The sequence below is a fragment of the Delphinapterus leucas genome, chromosome 16 (assembly GCF_059928025.1).
Source record: "Delphinapterus leucas isolate spDelLeu-1000000601 "Yukka" chromosome 16, BTC_Dleu_Yukka2, whole genome shotgun sequence".
NCBI classification, from domain to species: Eukaryota; Metazoa; Chordata; class Mammalia; order Artiodactyla; family Monodontidae; genus Delphinapterus; species Delphinapterus leucas.
The window spans coordinates 25,130,443-25,149,712 of record NC_143144.1 but is presented as its reverse complement, the minus strand read 5'-3'; the positions used below and the strand labels follow the sequence as shown (position 1 = coordinate 25,149,712).

Sequence of the window (19,270 nt, the reverse complement as noted above, 5' to 3'; positions counted from 1 at the left end):
CTACTAGAGAATGGACTTGAGGATATGGGGAGGGGGAAGGGTGAGCTGTGACAAAGTGAGAGAGTGGCATGGACATATATACACTACCAAACGTAAAATAGATAGCTAGTGGGAAGCAGCCGCATAGCACAGGGAGATCAGCTCGGTGCTTTGTGACCACCTAGAGGGGTGGGATAGGGAGGGTGGGAGGGAGGGAGATGCAAGAGGGAAGAGATATGGGAGCATATGTATATGTATAACTGATTCACTTTGTTATAAAGCAGAAATTAACACACCATTGTAAAGCAATTATACTCCAATAAAGATGTTAAATTAAAAAAAAAATGATAGCAGCTAGATGAAAAGCTTTTTGGTTTCCCAACTGTGGAGATGCCCGCCGGCTGATTCCAGGCACATCTCCCCAGCAGGATGTGCAGACTGGGCTTCACATAGAAGTGTTTTCAGCCTCCCCCAGAGACTCTGCTTCCTGAAGGTTCCACCCAGACCTGCCCTGATGTTGGTGTCTGGATGGACCCCTCCCCAACCCCACTTTCCTGAGGAAATGGGACTGTCATTCCATTCCCCACTTCCCTCCCTTATCTGTGAATCTCAGGGAACATGGGGAACTGCTAGGTGCGTGTGCCCTGGGGCAGGTTACTTGACCTCTGTGAGCCTCAGTGCTCTTATCCATAAATTGGGAGAGAAATTTGTTGGGAGGATTATATGAGATTTCATGAATGACTAATACATTGCCTGGGACATTGCATCCCTCGTTAAATATTCACACCTGCCTCTCCTGTTGCCTCTGTCACCAGCCCCTTTGTCCCATGTTTTGTGACCAGCATCGAGTCATCCAGGTCATCTCAATCCTGGCTTCCCTGCCACCTGGTGGTGTGATCTTGGGCAAATTGCTTAACCTCTCTGAGCCACCATTTCTGGTTCTGTCAAATGGAGCAGAATAAGATAAATCTTGCAGAGCTGTTCTGAGGATCAGATGAGACACTTAGCATCAGCTCCTGGCAGTGTGTGGGACTCAGCGTAGGCCCCCCCAAAAAGAAAAAGAGAGCTCTCGTTACTACTTCTTTATGGGATGCAGAACCATGCAGGAGTCCAGGAAGATGATGTTGTATGACTTCTCCTGTGATGTGTCTCTTTGCTCGAGATCATCCCAGAGGACATTCCAGCGCAGCCAGGGCACAGACCCAGGTGTGAGTACTGGACCTGCAGGAGCAGAGAGCTGCAGGGGCCTGGTCACAAAGGGCCTTGATTGCCTAGGGAGGAGGTCCTGGGGAGCCACTGAAGGTTTGTGAGCTCAGGGCTGAGCTCATGAGGTTAAAAAGGTCCCACTGTGCAGCATTGATTGGAGAGGGACTGGAGGCAGGAAGCCAGGGAGGAGGCTGCCAGAGTGGTCCAGGTCAGAGGGACCGCTTCTGTCCTAGGGATGTGTTTGGGGGGAACAAAATCGAGGGGCAAGCCTGATTGAGCCGCAGTAAGGAAAGCCTCTCTGGTCATTCTGGATGCCTCAGTTCAAGGATGTGATGGTCCCTAAACCAGCCTTAGGAATGACCCCAGATGTGCCACCCTGAGCAGGGGTGAGAGACCTCTGCTGGGCAGAGCCTTCCATTCCAAAGCCAACAGCCGGGAGCCCAGCTGGAATGATGGGTGGCAGTGGTAGGGGTTACCCCTCCTTTTGCATTAATATGGAGTTCGCCCCTTGGGGGGCTTCCTTCCTTGCCGCCTTCCTGGCCCAGGAGGCCAGCAGTCACTGTGGTCTCTGGGTTGCTCCCCTTCCCCCCGCTCCTTACTCTTCCTCCACACCTGGCAGAGCTCCACCTGGAAGGGAACTTCCTGCACAGCCTCCCCAACGAGGTCAGCACCCTACAGCACCTCAAGGCCATCGACCTGTCCCGGAACCAGTTCCACGACTTCCCTGAGCAGCTCACCACCCTGCCCGCGCTGGAGACCATCAATCTGGAAGAGAACGAGATTGTGGGTGAGTGGACCCAGCCCACCAGGCCCCTCACCTCCCTTTGCGTGCAGAGCCTCCCCTGAGCTCCCTTTCCCGAGTGAGGTTCACAGAGCCTCACAGGGCACAAGGCATGGGTCTCTGGACTCAGAGTTTCATAGACAAGAGCGCAAGGTTGGGCTTTCTGGTCTGAGATTCCCGAGTACAGGGCACTGAGCCTAGGAAGGTAACCATTACGAGGCCCTGCCACCTGCCAGGGGCCAGGTCAGACACTTGCTTTCACCTGGCAGGTAGAAGCTCTTGGCTTTCCCCACAGCGAGCCCTGAACTGGCTGGGCCACCTTGGGCCACAGGCGCTCCCTCTCGCGTCTCCTTCTGCCTGCCTCAGGTGCCTCTGTGACCCTTCAGCTGGGACCCTCTATGCATTGACTCCTGGAAGAGTCCCCAGCTCTCCCTCGCTGGCGTCACAGTGAGCTCTTTGCCATTATTAAGCAGGAGCCACTAGGCAGAGGTGTTCAGAACAGTGTCTCTGTGCCTCCAGTACAGATACGCTCCCCCCAGGGAACCAGAGGGTCTTCCCGTCTGGGTTGGAGATGTGCCTCCTGCAGACAGCAGATCCCAGCGAGCTGGGTTCCTCTGAGGTGGAGGAGGGGTCCCTCTCTTCCTTTTGTAGCAGTTACATACCTGCCGGTCTCATCAGGACCTGAGCACCTCCCCAGCTGCTGTCTAACCTCCCCAGAGAGAGCCTGGCACTCACAGGGTCCTTTCGCGCTCCTCCTCGGCCCCTCCTGCGGCTGCCTCGGTGGGCTCTGGAAGCCCATCTGCAGCCCCATTTCGTCCTCTCTCACGTTGCCTCTAATGTTGATGGTTAATAATAACCCCCTTCAGTTATGCTTTTATTTTCGTAAGCTCTTTCACAGCCATTTTGCCATTTGATTAAAAGGAAGAGGTCTCTGGTGGTTTGGAGCTGCTCGATGAAGAGCAGCCTGCCTTGTGCGCCAGCGAGCGTCCCTTCTATCAGGGATGCCGCCTGCAGTGCCCTGGCCCTGGCTGAGTGGGAGGTGGGACCAGCTAAGTTCTGAACGTCTGGGTCCATCCTTTTAGAGATGAGTAAACTGAGGCTCAGAGAGGTTATGAGAGAGCATCGGGTGGCACAGTGAGACCACAGAAGCGCCAGGATAAGAATACATGATTCTAAAACTCAGCCCTGTGCCTGGAGTGGGGTTGCCTTGCCTGGCCTCTGGGAAGGCCCTGGGGGTGGGCTCTGGGTCAGTCTTGCCTCCCAAGACCAGGATCACTGAGTGGCTGGCCCGTGCGTTGGCCCCCCGGTCACTTGGGCCCTTGTTCTGTCTTTAAGCGGAAGGAGCATGCCCAGAAGTGCCTTTTCACTGCACAGTTCTTCCTCCTGTGCTGTCCTGACCACCCGGGGCCTCGCCCTGAGCGCTTCACTCTCAGCCAGGCTCTCCTTGCTGGGCCCTTCCTCCTCCACCTCTTGTTCTTGGAGGCCATTCCTGATGCCTCCACCTCCTTCTGCTGCTTATCCAAATGGGGCAGTAACCAAGCAGGGGCTACTTCAGGCTGATACCAAGACCAGAGCTGGGTGGGTAGCTGCAGGCAGGCAGGTCAGGACAAGTATTGGCCATTGGCTTCCCCACTTCCTAACTGCAGCTTTGAAAGACTCACGTCCCCTCTCTGAGCTTCAGCTCTTCTCAGCTTCCAAATGGAGTTTCTCCCCACCCTCCCCAACCCCCCACCCCAGAAGGTGGCTTCCCCACGTCCCCAGCCGGAGAACTGGCTGTGTGGTCTATGCTGGCTGCAGTACGAGAAAAAGTGGGAAGTACAGGGTGGCACAGATTCCCTAATCTTTCCCCTCCCACAAGGCTGACAACATTCCTTAGCCGAACAGCTCCCAGAGCAAAGATCGGCGGTTTTGACTTCTTCTTTTGTACACGTATCTCTAACTTTCTGCAGAGTGACAGTAATAACTCCACACATGGAAGCATCTTACAGCTTACCAAGAGTGCTCATGTGCAGGCCCAAGGCAACAGGGCGATCATCCCATTTGATAGATGTGGAGACTGAGGCACTAAGACATTCCCCTGGCCTTCATGGTCAAGTGTGTGTTGCACACCTGGCCAGGTAGAAGAGACATCAGCCACTGGGCTGTGTGTCCCAGTCAGTTCAGTCTGTGACAGAGCCCTCTGCTGCCCAGCCTGGGCCCGGCCTGGGGGACATGGAGATGTCAGGGACTGCCCCTGCCTTCTAGTTTTCCCCAAGTGTCCAGCAGCTCCTCGAGGTGCTTGGCTGATCTCAGGGCCTTCCCCATTGCGGGATGCCTGGGTGTCCTCCCCCAACCAGGTGGAAAGAGGGGCACACGGCGGCAGCTATGGTTCCCTTGCAGGAGGGTCCTCACTTTTATTTTCTACCTGTCTCCAATCCATCCTAGTTAACTGCTTGGATGGCTTTCTAACTCCCAAACCAGCGGAAGGCCAGGCCACAGCCTTCGCAGCCCAATTGGAGGAAAGAGAGCCGTAATCCCAGTGAAGAAGGTGAGGGCTGAAAAGTCCTACATTATGGAAATAGCTTTGCACTCGTCACCAGCTGTAGCCGATCTCCTGCAGGAGCTCATGGGGATAAGTGTAGTTGGAGCTTAGGATGCCTTAAGAATGGCTTATTTTTCCCCTTTAGAGCCCTCAGAGAGGATTGGAAAATTTTTTTAAAAATCGTTTTTAAAGAAATAAATTGGGTTGCCTTAAAGCTTTAGTTCGGTAAGTAGAGAACAAGCAGCTCTGAAGCAAGCCCCCAGGTGCATCCGAAGGTGCCTCTGAAGGGACCTTCTCAAAAGATGCCTCCAGCAAGGCCTCAGGAAGGCCTGGAAGTTGCCGAGGGTGGCAGCAGCATCTTGTTTCTGAACAGTGCCGCTGCCCAGTCTTCCTCCACTCTCTGGACCACGATGCAGGGAGAGGGAGAGAGGGCTCCGGTCCATGGATGGGAGAAGGCACAGGACCTCATCAGGGTATGCAGGCTGGGAGAGAGGCAGGGACACTGCCCTCTGTTTTCTGGTCCAACCGGCGGTGGGCAGGGCGGGGAGGGTGCCCGTCCTTGGTGCTCACCGGTAGCTGAATGCCCTCAGGTTGAGGATCTGGGTTAGCATGTGGCGGCCTCGTTGCTGCCGCCTTGTACGGACAGTCCTCCAGTCCGTGTGTGTGATGTGGCCTCCCTGTGCTCTCATCTCTGGAGCCACCCTGCTCCCTACCCCACCCAACATGAGTGTGGTGTCCGCATACAGCGGGTGCGCAGCTGGCTGGGAGCACAGTACAGAGCAGGAATTCCAAAGGCTCCAAGGCCCTCCGAAATGACTGACACATAATAGGGCAATAAGTTGTGAAACCAGCATGTGCTGGAGTACATCACCTGTAGCATGGTACATACTGCTTTGTGACTTTTTATTTTAGTTTTGCAATGTACCCGCACAGATATAGGTACTGGGTCATGCTGTAAAATGTATTTTTTTTTCTTTTTTCTTTTGGCCTCGCCACGCAGCTTGTGGGATCTTAGTTCCCTGATCAGGGATCAAACCCACACCCTTGGCAGTGAAAGCGCGGAGTCCTAACCACTGGACCGCCAGGGAATTCCTAAAATGAATTTCTTACAGTGAGTCATGATGAAAAAATATTGAAAGCCGCTTCCATGAGTTGTCCCGCAGAGATTTGGGGTCTGTGCTCAGCCAGCCAGCTCCCTGTCCTTCAGCTCTCACCCCTCAACTACGCCACACTCTTCCCTCCTCTCATCTCCACCCGCGTCTCTGTCCATCGTGGTCGCCACCACTGCATCCTCAGGGTGACTGGATGGTGAGGGTGTCGTGAGGATGGGCAGTGATGCCTCGGCTAAGGGGATGAGCTCTCCTCTCACCCGAGTGTGGAGCCAGGTAGATGACAGGTTCAATGCCATCTGACTCTTTATCTCCACCCCATCCCACCTCAGCCACCCTGCACGGCCAAGCTCTCAGTCCAGAAGTCCTGCCTCATGTCTTACCATTTTCTCTGCCTTTGTCCTAAGCCCCTGAGTCTGTAGGTCTGGGCCTGGTTCAGATGAACAGGAAGTGGTGCAGGTCACAGGCCTCTCCTCCACCCCCCCAAGCTGGGCCCTGGCACACGCATATAGCAAGTGCCCCCATCCAGATGGGAGGCTTCCTGGGTCCTTGGGGACAAGTCTGCCAGGCACTTCCGAGAGGGAGAAAAGGGTTTGTAGCTTAGAGTATTTATTCTGACAACAGTGACTTACAAGTTTCTGGGATGTGGGATGGTCCTTATATTTTCCAAACCAGAAGGAGCCTCTTGTATATGGAAGCTTCTGAGTGTCTATAAACAAGACTGCTTGGGGAGAGAGAGTCTCTGCAGAAATAGGGGCGACAGAGATGAATGAGATGCAGGTCCTGACCTTAAGTTGCGTACAGGCTGTAGGGAAAGTCTGAGTGGGAGCGGAGAGTAAACTACAAGATAAGACATGGTCAGAAGTGCTGAGGTGCCAGGGGGAGGCTCCCAGGCAGAGGGTGGCTGTCCACGTGTCCTTGTGAGGTGGGGTTCCCCAGAGAGCCCTGGAAAGGCTTTGGAGGAGGTAGAAGCGTTTGGTCTGTGAGTGGTGACATGGGCAGAAGATGGGTCACCCATCCTGTTAAAACCAGGGAGTCAGTTCTTTACCCCAGCAACCATCACACAGGCCTTGAAGGTGGGTGTGGGAGCAGCATTCACTCCTAAGAACTTATAATTACTCGATGCTACAGAGCAATTCAACACGTTCCTGGAACATGTGGGGTGAAGGGGAGACCAAGTACCGATGTTTCAGAGACTTCGTTTTGCTTAAGCAGGAGACTCTTCTGGTTAAGCTAGAATTTAACTTTCCGTTAAAAAACCCACCCCCTATTTGCTGGGTTTTTTACCCCATGCAACCACTGTTCCAGAAAGAACGAGAGATCATAGGGAAACAAAAGCTTGTTAAGAATTTAACAAATAAAGCAATAGCACTTTTAAAAGGAAAAGTACAGATACCCCCTGCTTTTCCAAAGTTGGCTTTACACCACTTCACTTTTACGAAAGACCTGCACTGGTACCTGTTTTCTCTAATCAAGGAAATCCGAAGAGGATTTACACTTTTATGAAAAAATAGGAAAAGCGCAAATCGCATTCAGCATTTATTTTGCAGCGAGTGTTAACAGAGGAAGTTTGTGCCCCGGGCAGAGACAGTGGCCCTGCCAAGCTCCTTCCCCAGAACCACATCTCAGCATCAAGCCGCCATGTGCTTTATCTCAGTTTATTTTGTGTGTCCGTTAATAAGATGTGTCTTAAGGTAATTGCTTCTTCACTTTATGCCATTTCTGCTTACGAAAGCTTTTATAGGAATGCTCTACTTTCAGATAGCGGGGGACATCTGTACCTGTATCACGTAGGGATGCTTTGGGCTGCATTTACTTAATTCTGTGTTCACACAGTTTCACTTCTTACTGTCAAGGCCAATAGTTCTCAGAGTGGGGGGAGCCCAGGACCAGCAGGATCATCTGAGAACTTGTTAGAAATACATATTCTTAGGCTCCTCCCCAATCAATCAATCTGATTGATTCTCCTCAATCAGAAACTGGGGGAGTGGGGACAGACAGCAATTTGTGCATCTTTTTTTTTTTTTTTTTCGCCGTGCCACTTGGCTTATGGGATCTCAGTTCCGGACCAGGGACTGAACCCGGGCCACGGCAGTGAAAGCGCTGAGTCCTAACCACTGGGCCACCAGGGAATTCTCTAGCGGTTTGTTTTAATAAGGTCCCCCACCAGGTGATGCGGATGCATGCTGAAGTTTGAGAACCCCTGTCGAGGCTCTGGCTTCTCAAAGTGTCATCCACAGACCATCAATAGTGTGGGCATCACCTGGGAACCAGTTCGAAATTCAGAACCTCAGGCTCCACCTCCAACCTCCTGAAAATCAGAATGTGTACCTGAGCAAGACCCCCAAGTGCTTTCTATGCACAGCAGGGCCTGAGAAGCGCAGGGCCTTTTCCTAAAGCACCAGGTGCCACCTCCGGGCTGCTGACTGTGCTAATGGCCGCACCGTCCTCCCAAACACAACTGCTCCTTAAGCCTCACAAATTTCTCAGGGTACCCGTGGTTTCCACAAAGTACAGGACCCTTGTCCCCTGGGCTACAAGGATGGTTTGGGGGCACTGTGGAGACTTAGAGGGAGCACACCTGGCCCAAGGGGGCACCTGCACCCCTGCCACAGCCCAGTGTATCACTGGGAGCCCAGGCCCTGTATCACAGCAACTTTTTCCTTCTCTGGGCAGGCGGGGGAGGGGCAGATCCCTCCAGGGAGCCGCAGCTTCACTCTGGTCTCCATCAATAGAAGAGATTCTCCAGGATATCGTCCCTTAGCGTGGGGCATAAATGCCCACTAGGACCTCAGGATTGCCCTTTCCTGACATTGACATCACTGTTCCACCCTGTTTCACAGACTAAATTGATCAGCATCACAGGGGCAGAGAGATGTGGCTTTATTTCACTTTGGGGCTCTACCAAGCTGCCCCTTAGTGAGAGGTTCTGCAGGCTCTCCTTGCTCTTGGAATTCTCCTGTGGCTGGGGGCCTGAGCCACAAGCACTGAGTACCAGGTGCTGAGTGAGTGGTACACGAGGAAGCTGGGCCGGGGTGGGGGGGGCTTCCCGGGGAGCGGGAGTGAGCGGGACCTGGTCCTATTGTTCCACATCACACCCACTCTGTGCCTCTGGGGGGACAGAAGGAGAGTTCTTTCACTGGAGCCCAGAAAATAGTTTTCAAATAGAAGAAACCCTAGAAAAGCAGAAGTGGAAATAATGCTCTGTTTGATCTGAAAAGATAAAATCGCACAGACTTGAAAACCTAACAGCTATGGCTGCTTGACACTGCTCCTCTGTAATCGTCTCATTTAATCTGCTCAGGCCTCTCTTCTGGATAGGGGGCGTTACCTCCACTTGACGGCTGAGAGAGAGGCTCAGAGAGATTAAGCAGACTGCACTGGGGCCTGGTGGAGGCAGGATTTGAACCCAGGTCTTTGGTGCGCCTGGGCCCACATGTCTTTGGTGTTCCGGAGCCTGCCAGCTCTTCATGTGATGGGAGAGGAGGGTGTGGATGGTGCCTGGGGTAGCAGGTTGGGTGCCACATGTCTGGTAGCACCAGTAAGCTATTGGCCAGGTCACAAGGGCAGAGTTTTCTTATACTGGCCTCGCTCAGCCCTGGCAGGAGCCCTGCGGTTGCAGAGAAAGGAGCTCTCCCTGTGAGCGGCCTTTTAGCTGGTATTTACAAGGGGCTGATTGGCAAGCACACTTCCTGTAGCTCCCTGCCTGCCAGAGAAGGCTGTTAGCCCCTAAGACAGGTCAAAGCAGAGAAGGTCCGGGAAGACAATGTCAAACCCCTGACACATTCCTCCTGCCCGTGGATCTTGGGCTCCAAGCCCATCTCGGGGGGAATGGATGGATCCCTGGACATTGGGTTTGAATTACCCCCCCACCCCCCACCCCCCGTCCCGAGCACAGCCAGCTGGCGACAGTCTGAGCCTTGCCCTGCCCTCCAAGCGCTGAGTGTCACAGTGCCCAGGGGAAGATGATTCACCCTTCAAGGTGGCAGCTGCCTGCTTGGCACAGCGGACTCATGCCGTCTGCCCAGAACGCCCTTGTCCAGCACCAGCAGAGTGCCGCCCTGTACCCATGGGCAGTGAGCAGTCAGTACAGGCATCGATCGTGAAGCCATCACTAGACACAGTGTAGGAGCGCTTGCTGGCTGTGGAGCCGCTTGAGGGGGAGGTTAGGAGTAAGCAAACACTCTTCAACAGCAATTAGTGCAAATTAGACATGGTCCCCAGACGTGGAGGGGAGGGAAGTTCCTGTTGCAGCTCCTGCCCACATGTGTCTGCCTGAAGGGAACTAGCAAGCCTGGTCTCTGGGCAGAAGACATTTCACACACTTGGTCTCTGTCCAGATGGCATTCTCTGTGCCAGCCACTGAGTGGTAAAACTTTGATTACCCACAGAACGTCCAGTTCTCCAGGGTGCTGGGAGCACTCTGCTGGTAGCACACAGGTGAACAGCAAGAAAAGTTCTTTGACATCTGCTTAAAACAAAGTACTTTCTTGCTCCCTTAGATAAGCCAGTCTAAGGGACCGTCTGTCTCTTTCTCTGTCCAGAGTGCTGGAGAGCAGCCCAGATGCTCTGACTCTCAAAGCTCAGCCTTGCAAGGGCCTTATTCAGGGAGTAAGAGGCTCGCAGGGTCACGAACACGGACTTAGGCATTTGGGAAACGTTCATTCGCCAGTTGTCGTTTTTTGATTGAGCAGCTTGCCGTGCGCTAGGCGCTGTGCTGGAGATGGAGGCGGAGAAAGCCCGCTCCCTGTTCTCACGGGGCTCATGTCATGGTCAGTTACACTAGCTGATACTTAGTGGCCATTTATTTCATATCTGGATCTTCTCTAACCATTTGCAAGTGTGCTCTTATTTAACGCTCACGACCACCTTATGAGGCAGGCACTATTATTCTCCCCAGGTGAGGAAACTGAGGCTCAGGGAAGTTACTTAAGTAACTTGGCCAAGGTCATGCTGCCCGGACAAAACCAGGGTTTCCAACCCAGGCAGTCTTGCTGCAGAACCCCAGCTATGGAGGACAGTGCTTTGCATAAGGAGAGAGGATTTTTGCATATAGCTGGAGGGAGATTGAAAGCCACAGGGAAGTTATGGCTAGAGCACGTAACTTCGGTTGGAGGGAAACTTCCTTGGGGTGGAGAGAACAGTGTAAGGTGATGAGGCAGGATTCCCTATGCCACGAACTCAGGCAATCAGCCTAGCTCTTGACAGCTCTGCCCCACACAGTGAAGCAGGTGGGCAGCATCCTGGGATGGAAGTGCTATATGAGTGTTTTCACCGGATTCTCTCATTAAGCCTCACTGGGAGGACCAGTGGTACTCAAACTAGCTGTGCATTCAAATCATTGGGAGATTTTAAAAACACCTGTGTCCAGGCCATACCCCATGCCAGTTAAGTCAGAATCTCTGATGGTGGGTTTGGGGCTTGATGATTTTTTAAAGCTCCCCAGATGATTCCAATGTGCAGGCAAGATAGAACCATGGAGCTAAACCAGAACCTTCCATCAACAAGCACATTCCATCCCTGAAGAAGCTGTAGCCTCTTTCTTCCTTCTCTCAGTGTCTGTTGCCTGTGTGTATGTGTGTAGCTACGTCAGGATGAGAAGAGCAGTCAGCCCAGCCGTGAGAGCTGACGGTCGGCTGGGAGGGTGGCAGAGGTGAGCTCTGTGGACTTGCCTCTTTGCTCAGTGTTCCTCTTTCCCACGGACCCTACTGGACCCTGGGCACGGTGGCTCTGCTGCCGCAGTGCCCACAAACCCCCACTTGTGATTTCCCTGTAGCACAGCCCGCTCACCTGGCATTTTCAGAAGAAACTTTATCAATGAGCCAGAGGCAACTGAGAACATGCAGACAGCCAAACAGCGGGCCGGTTCCCAAAGTTCAAGTTTATTCCAAAGAATCCTAGTGTAGGTGGACAGGAGTTGGCCTGAGCTCTGACACCTTGTGCTCAGGAGCCTGTGGTCCTGCCCGGGCGGGCTACTTGACTCACCATTACTGGAGGTGCTTGCTCAAGGTCAGTGACCTCACCTTGGTAGCTTGAAATTGGCCATGGGAGGAATGTTTACACCACGCAAAATCGGCAGATGCCCCACATCAGGGATGTTTCCCTCAGGAAGTGGATTGTTAAACGCACACCACTTCCTTGCTGCTTGTCCTGGCCACTTCACCCACTTCCCCTCCACCGCCACCTTCCACTCATTTTGTTTCTCAGAAGCTGGTTTCCCTGGTGAGGCCCTACCTAATTCACTCCCATCTGGTGCTTATCTTAGGAGCTTTTCTTCTTATTTTTCCAATTATAACGGAGGTCTTATTTCTCTGACAATGATCTTAAGCCTGAGTGGAAAGAGGTGTAAAGTTGGTGGCAGCGACCTTAGGTTCCAAGCACGGAGAAGATTTACAAAGGAGCTATTCACATGTCCACCCCACCCAGGAGAAGAGCCTGTAGGGGAGGCGATTACTTTTCCATCCCACGCGTCCTTCACCCCTCACTTCCAGACTCTTGCTGTACAGCAGATGAGGTGGCTCTAGTCTTCCGTGTGTTATAGACACACATACCTCCCGCTGTGAGGGAGGGACCGGCAGACACTTAATGGGAGGCCATGGCAAAACTGCCATTCTTTCCCGAGCCCCTCCCGGGGTATCTAACTGAAGCAGCTGGAGAAGCAGAGCAGAGGGGTGGGGGGACTTCAGGGGAGAGGGGCGGTGGGCACAGGGGAGCAAAATGGGAAATCTGACGGGGAAGGCAAATCCCCAGGCTTGGGCCAGGCAGTCTGAGTTACTTACTTAGCTGTCTCCAGAGCAGCCAGTAAGGGGACCGTGTTCTGACCCGGCTTTGACTGCACGTGGGATCCAGGTGGGGCAGTGTGCAGGAGGGGGCAGTGCTGGCAGGTGGCCGCACTGGGAGCCTGTGGGCCCACCTTGCTGGCCAGTCTGAGGTGCGGAGGAGGAGGAAATCACAGTGGGGGCTTTTCTCCCCCTTTGTTTTTCTTTCCCCACAGCCTGCACTTAAGGCTCATTAACGTATTCCGTAAAACACTCTGTGCTCCCCATCCTCTTGCCGATTGCCCGCCACACTCTCTACACCTCCTTGGGGAGTGCCGCGTGGTCCCTTCTGCCAGCCCCTGTGGCCCCATGAAGCCGAGGACCGCTTAAAGATGGGAGGTTGAGGTTCAGAGAGGTTAGGGGCCTGCCTGAGGTTGCACAACTCCAAATGGCAGATCCGAGGTCAGGGCCTGGGTCTCTGCCCCATCCACTCCCGCAGCTGGCCTCTCTTTCATCAGAGGACTTAGAACTCCCCAAGCCAAACAGACTTCCTTGAGGGACTCAGCCTGCAGGACTGTCAAGGGCATGCAGTGTTCTCTGTGCCTCCTGAGCACAAGGGCTGCTGCTGCTTTCTTCCTGCACACATCCCCCCACCCCCCACCCCCGACAACCAGGGCTCGGGCTAGGGCTCGGGCCAGGGCTCTGTGCAGTGGGGGAGCTCGATCACTGCCCTCCCCGGGCTTGTGAAGGGACAGACCCAGCCGTGAGTGTGGCCCGGGAGCCTCCTTGTTACAGGCACAATTCTCTGTCCCGCCAGGTTACCATAGTTTGCCTGCTTGTGTCTTGTGGCATTTCAAGTGGGGCGTGAAGCTCAGCTCAGCTCAGCATCCTTGATCTTTGTTGTTGAGGCACCAGGCACCAAAAGCTGTGTCAAGGTTGATGCCAGGCCAGCCTGAATTCTCCAGCACGAATGTGCCCACAGCCCCCTGGGGAGGCTAAGGCAGCCTCCCACGTGCTGCCCACAGGCCTGAGGCACTAGGGCTGAGGCGCTGCCTCTGCATCTCTACCCAGCGCCCCAGGTCCCATTGTAAGGAGGCCTCAGGCTCCACGCTCACTGATTGGGATCCTTTGGGGACTGGAGGCAGAGAAGCTGAAAAATCCTGAAAAATCAGGCATTCTGGCTGGAAGGAGATCACCTGGATCAGAAGTGAGACAGCCAGCCATGTGTCAACTGTCCAGTGTGGCTCCAGCCTGGGCGGCCAACAGGGCGCCATGATCTGTTTCTAAGCTGCCAAGGAAGCCAGGGAACTGGGGCCCTAGGCCACCAGGTTGGGGAGCCTCTCATCCCAATTCCAGATGGGACCTTAGATGTCGTGGGACTCAGCTCCACCCAAAGCGGGAATCAGAAGTCACTGGTCTCTGCTGGGTTACCTCTGTGCTGGGAAGCTCACTCAGTACCCCTTACCACTTCCCTGGGCCCAGACCCCTCCTCCTCTCAGCCTCCGTTCAGACCATGGGTACCACACATATGCTGAATCGTGCTCTGAAACAGTCATTTTTATCATCTTGCCTCAAGCTGGTCCCAGTGGCGTGAAACAAGTTTGCCAGTCAATGGTGCCAATGATTAGTGAAGGGAGGTCAAGCCGACCTTGAAGAAGTAATTTTCTCTAAATACTGCCTACTCTGATTCTGCTTTTATTGGTTATTTTAAGCTTCCACAGACATAGGCAGGAGTCTGGGAGGGCTGTCTGAGGTGGGAAGAGGGTTGGATCCATCTCTCATTGTCTGTAATGGCGAAAGCTGGACAAAAACTGAATGTCTAACAGTAGAAACATGAGCCAAAGTGTGATCCCTCCATTCCATGGACCACCACCTGGCCGTAATAACGTCACAGACTTGTAACCTGAAAAGATGTTCACAATGTGTCATCAAGAAAAGCATGTTATGGCGTAGTATCTAGGAGGCCATTTTTTTTTTTTTTTTTTTTTTTTGCAGTACACGGGCCTTTCACTGTTGTGGCCTCTCCCACTGCAGAGCACAGGCTCCGGACGCGCAGGCTCAGCGGCCATGGCTCACGGGCCCAGCCGCTCTGTGGCATGTGGGATCTTCCCGGACCGGGGCACGAACCTGCGTCCCCTGCATTGGCAGGCGGACTCTCAACCACTGCACCACCAGGGAAGCGCTAGGAGGCCATTTTTGAAACATAGTTGTGTATGCACATACACACACACACACACACGCATGTTTAAAAGTTGGTAAGGCCATGTACCTCACATTAACAGTGATTGGTTCTGCGTGGTGAGACAGGGTGATTTTATTTCTGCTCATCAATATTTTCTCATTTTCTAAATTGGATTATTGCACTAAAGGGCCAGTAACCTATCACAGCCTTGGCCCACAGAGGCCTGGCCCTGACTGGCAAAAGTGGCCAGAATGGGTCAGGTCAGGGGAAGGGCCCCAACTCTTGAATGTACTGAGGTCAGAGTTGCTTAATCAAGTGGTGTTCATGGTGGGTCCACTGTGTGCCCAGCCCAGGGTGGTCCTGAGCCTGAAGGAACTTACGATCTAGTTCAGGAGGTAAAATATGCATTCATTTGTTCGTTCACTCATTCATCCAACAAATAGCTATTGAGCACCTGTGAGCACTGTGCCAGGTACTGCACTCATAGTGTGAACATAGCCCCAGAGTGTGATGCGTGGTATGAGTCTTGTATAAAGGGTTATGGGACTTTGGATGCGGACCAGAGGGAGTGACAGAGGAGGGGGCCTTTGAGCTGGAATATGAGGATCCACAGGACATGGGCGAATGGGGATGAAGGCGTGGCCCAGGGGAGAGGGCAGAGCTGGGCTCCTCTTCCTCTCCAGGTGTGCCAAAGTCCAGGGACCTGGCTTCCATTACCACCATGAGGCCAATGTGTCTTGTAGCCCTAGGAAGCTTATGTAGCCTCTTCAAGCTTCCGGTTCCCCACCCACGAAACGCAGATCATTTCATATCCTCCTCTCTGCCCTCCAGCCATCTCCTGCTCTTGTCAGGATGCTCTGAGCGTAAATGTTCTTTTAAGCTTTATCCAGAAACTCCCAATTGGGCACTTGGGCTTGTTGCTTGCTAGCCTGGCTGCTCCAGTTTGTTGATTCTGCCAGCTTTGACACATTCTGGTGACCCCATTGCTCCTTCCTCTAAGCTGCTCAAGCACCTTTAGCGGTTAAATCAGGGGAAAGAGATACACTTAATCCCCGCCATCACTGTCCTTGGGCAGAGTGGTTTGGGGAACGCTGCAGACCCTGAAGAGGCCAGCTCAGTGAGTGGTACTTGGAAAAGACAGGCTGAGGACTCAGGCAGCGCTGCTGTCTCTAGGCCTGGAGTCACGGGGATTTGCTCCAAGCCTGGGCTGCAGCTGGTCTTCGTGCCACGCCCAGCAAACCTCGGCAGGGGCATCACAGGGAGACCCTCCTCCCCATCTCAGGAGCACCGGCCACTCTGTAGCCCGCAGGCCTCCCTGGCTGAGGGGTGGAGGAGTCACGGAGTCCAGAGAGAGAAAGTCCTTAGCAACCCCTAGTTCTTGCTTGAAGGCAGGCCAGGGTGATCTGACGTCACCTAGGGGATAGTGGACGGTGAGGAACCTGATGAGGTATCGAGGGTGGAGGATTCTGACTAAACCAACTTAGCAGAATTCTTGCTAAAATTGGACAATGAGAGATGAACACTGAAGCACAAAAGTCAGGCCTAGTTGAAAAATCCAGGGGAGCTGGAGCAGAGTTAGAGGATCATTGTCAGCATGGAGAAGCCGAGGCCCAGTTTCCTTATCTGCCAGATGGGTCATTATGAAGAACCACCTAGCACAGGGCCTCAGATATCAGTTCCTAGAAACAGCCTCCTTTCTTGGGCCCTTTTTTTTTTAAAATTGGCTGTGCCCCGCGGATGTGGGATCTTAGTTCCCCGACCAGGGATGGGACCTGCGTCCCCTGCATCGGAAGTGTGGAGTCTTAACCACTGGACTCCCAGGTCCCTTGGGCCCATTTTAACAAGGTGTTAACCTCCCTGGGCTTTGATTTCCTCCTGTGCCACATGGGGTATAATACCCTGTGAAATGACCTGACTTCTTAAGAGCCCAAGGCAAGAGGATTTTCTTATCTGGATGATCAGGGGCAGAGGGGATGGTGTGTCTGTCCCACCTGCCCAGCTGCTGGCTGTGCTGTTGGCCATTACAAAGCTAATGTGCTAATGTGGAGAAGGGGAAGCTTCCAAGTCATAAGCCCTTCTCTTCCCAGCCATTAACTGGTAGGGAAATTGGGGGCCCACTTTCCATGAATAAAGACAAGAAATGCCACAGGCAACCCCTTCCTTCAGCCCCCACTCCAGCAGCCGCCCCACCCAGTAAGGGGCATAGAGGAGCAGGCTGCTGGCAGCTGTGTGATGTGACATTAGCATGCAGATGAGCTCCAGAGGAAGCAGAAGGTGAGCAGGAACTGAGAGCAGTTGATCTTGCTTTCCCTCCCCTCCCAGGAGTAGCATCTGGTCATAACCTTGCATTCTAGAAACGCCTTATCTCTGCTTCTTTCCCTACCTGAGCCTCCACGTTTGCCTTGGGCTCTGGGTCCCTCCCCATCGCCTCCTTCACGGCTCCTGTCCTCTCATCCATCATGCAGGTTCCTGCCTGTCAAACAAGAGCCCCACTCGCCGCACTATAGCCAGTCTCGCTTGGGACCCAGCTCCCGACCACGACCCACCCTAGTAACTCCCTGCCGGCTGCCCTGGCACGTGTTTTTGTACCCACCATGTCTATGTGCCAGGTATAGTGTTTGGCCCTGGGGATTCAAGGACAAAGATAGACTCTGCTCTCAGGAGGCTAAGAGTTGCCCCTGCCTCCAGGACTGGACCCGTGGTCTAACGAACAGAGCCAGCCCCCAGGGAGCTCAGAGCCACTCACCCCAAGGTGCTAAGGGAGGGCAAACTCCCGTGATCTGTGATCAGTGATCTTTCATGTTACTATTGCAAAAAGACTGTGGCTTGCTGAAGGCTCACATGATGGTGAACATTTTTTTTAGCAATGAAGTATTTTAAAATTGAGGTATGTATGTTGTTTTTTTAAACGTAATGCTATTGCCTACTTAATAGACTACAGTGTAGGGTAACATAGCTTTTACATGCACTGGGAAACCAAAAAAAATTCATGTGACTCGCTTGGTTGCGATATTCACTTTATTGCTGTGGTCTGGAACCAAACCCGCAATATCTCCGAGGAATCACTGTACAGATATTCTCTCATTCATCCTTAAACAACCCTGTGAGGTATATACTATTATTACCCTGATAGGAAGTTTATTTTATTATTTTTTTAATTGAAGGATAGTTGATTTACAATATCGTGTTAGTTGTAGGTATATAGCAAAGTGATTCAGCTATACATATATATTTTTTCAGATTCTTTGCCATATAGGTTATTACATTCTTTCCCATATAGGTTGAATATAGTTACCTGTGCTTTACAGTAAATCCTTGTTATCTATTTTATATATAGTGGTGTGTATCTGTTAATCCCACACTCCTAATTTGTCCCTCCCCGACCCCACCTTTCCCCTTTGGTAACCATGAGTTTGTTTTCTATGTCTGTGAGCCTGTTTCTGTTTTGTAAATAAGTTCATTTGTATCATATTTTAGATTCCACTTAGAATTGGTATCATATGGTATTTGTCTTTCTCTGTCTGACTTCACTCAGTATGATAATCTCTAGGTCCATCCATGTTGCTGCAAATGGCATTATTTCATTCTTTTCTATGGCTGAGTCATATTCCATTGTATATATGTGCCACATCTTCTTTATCCATTCCTCTGTTGATGGACACTTAGGTTGCTTCCATGTCTTGGCTATTGTAAATAGTGCTGCAATGAACATTACGGTGCATGTATCTTTTCAAATTAGAGTTTTCATCTTTTTCAGATATATGATATGAAGTTTAATAATTTGCTTTAGGTACACAGTTGTTATGTGGCTGACCTGGGACTTGAACCAGAGACTGAGTGATCCTAAAGATTAGGTGTGAGGAACCATAAATGTTTTCAAGTATTAGTGTAGCTGCTGCCTTGTTCTGGTCCTTTTTTTTTTTTTTAATTGAGACAAAACTAACCATTTAAAAGTGCACAATTCAGTGGCATTTAGTGCATTCACAGTGTTCTGCACCTGTCAACTCTAGTTCCAAAATACTCTCATCACCCCAAAGGAGACCCTGCACGCATTAGGCAGTCACTCTCCAATCCCCTCACCCCAGCCTCTGGCAGCCACTAATCTACTTTCTGTCCCTATGGCTTTGCCTATTCTGGACACTTATATGAATAGAATCATATACTCTGTGACCTTTTGTGTCCGACTTCTTTCATTCAGCATAACGTTTTCCAGGTTCATCTATGTTGTAGCGTGTGTCAGGCTGATTAATATTCCATTGTTTGGCTATACCACTTTTTGTTTATCCACTCGTTGGTGGACATTGGCTATTGTGAATAGTGCTGCTGTAAACACGTGTGCACGTATTTGAATACCTGTTTGCCGTTCTGCGAGTTCCACTCAAGAGTGGCATGGCTGGGATAAGTGGTAATCTGTGTTTAACTTTTTTTCTTTTTTTTTTGGCTGCGTTGGGTCGTCCTTGCTGCGCGCGGGCTTTCTCTAGTTGCGGTGAGCGGGGGCTACTCTTCTTTGCAGTGCGCGGGCTTCTCACTGCGGTGGCTTCTCTTGTTGCGCAGCACAGTAACTATTTTTTAGGATGCTTTTCTGCATGTGGCTGTAATGCCCTGGTGGGCCCCAATGGCCCCTCACACAGGGCCGGGTGCTGGGCACTGAGCCCATGTGCATCGGGCGATGCAGCCTCCTTCTTCTCTGCCCGCTTGGCTCCAGCCCCCTAATCTGTCCCTCTCTCCCTGACA

At 52.3% G+C, this 19,270-nt stretch overlaps 1 protein-coding gene across 6 annotated transcripts in view; it reads left to right on the top strand.

Moving 5' to 3' along the window:
- Positions 1-19,270, top strand: part of LRRC20 (leucine rich repeat containing 20) — a 60,584-nt gene that overhangs the window by 38,729 nt on the left and 2,585 nt on the right. For 3 of the 6 annotated variants that reach the window (XM_089897608.1, XM_089897612.1, XM_022590789.3), the window contains one exon: positions 1,805-1,972. In XM_089897608.1, the coding sequence (XP_089753734.1) occupies positions 1,805-1,972 (168 nt within the window). Of the gene's footprint in view, positions 1-1,730; positions 1,973-4,390; positions 19,266-19,270 lie in introns of those variants that run through there. The other 3 variants (XM_089897611.1, XM_089897610.1, XM_089897609.1) reach the window with 3 other exon arrangements.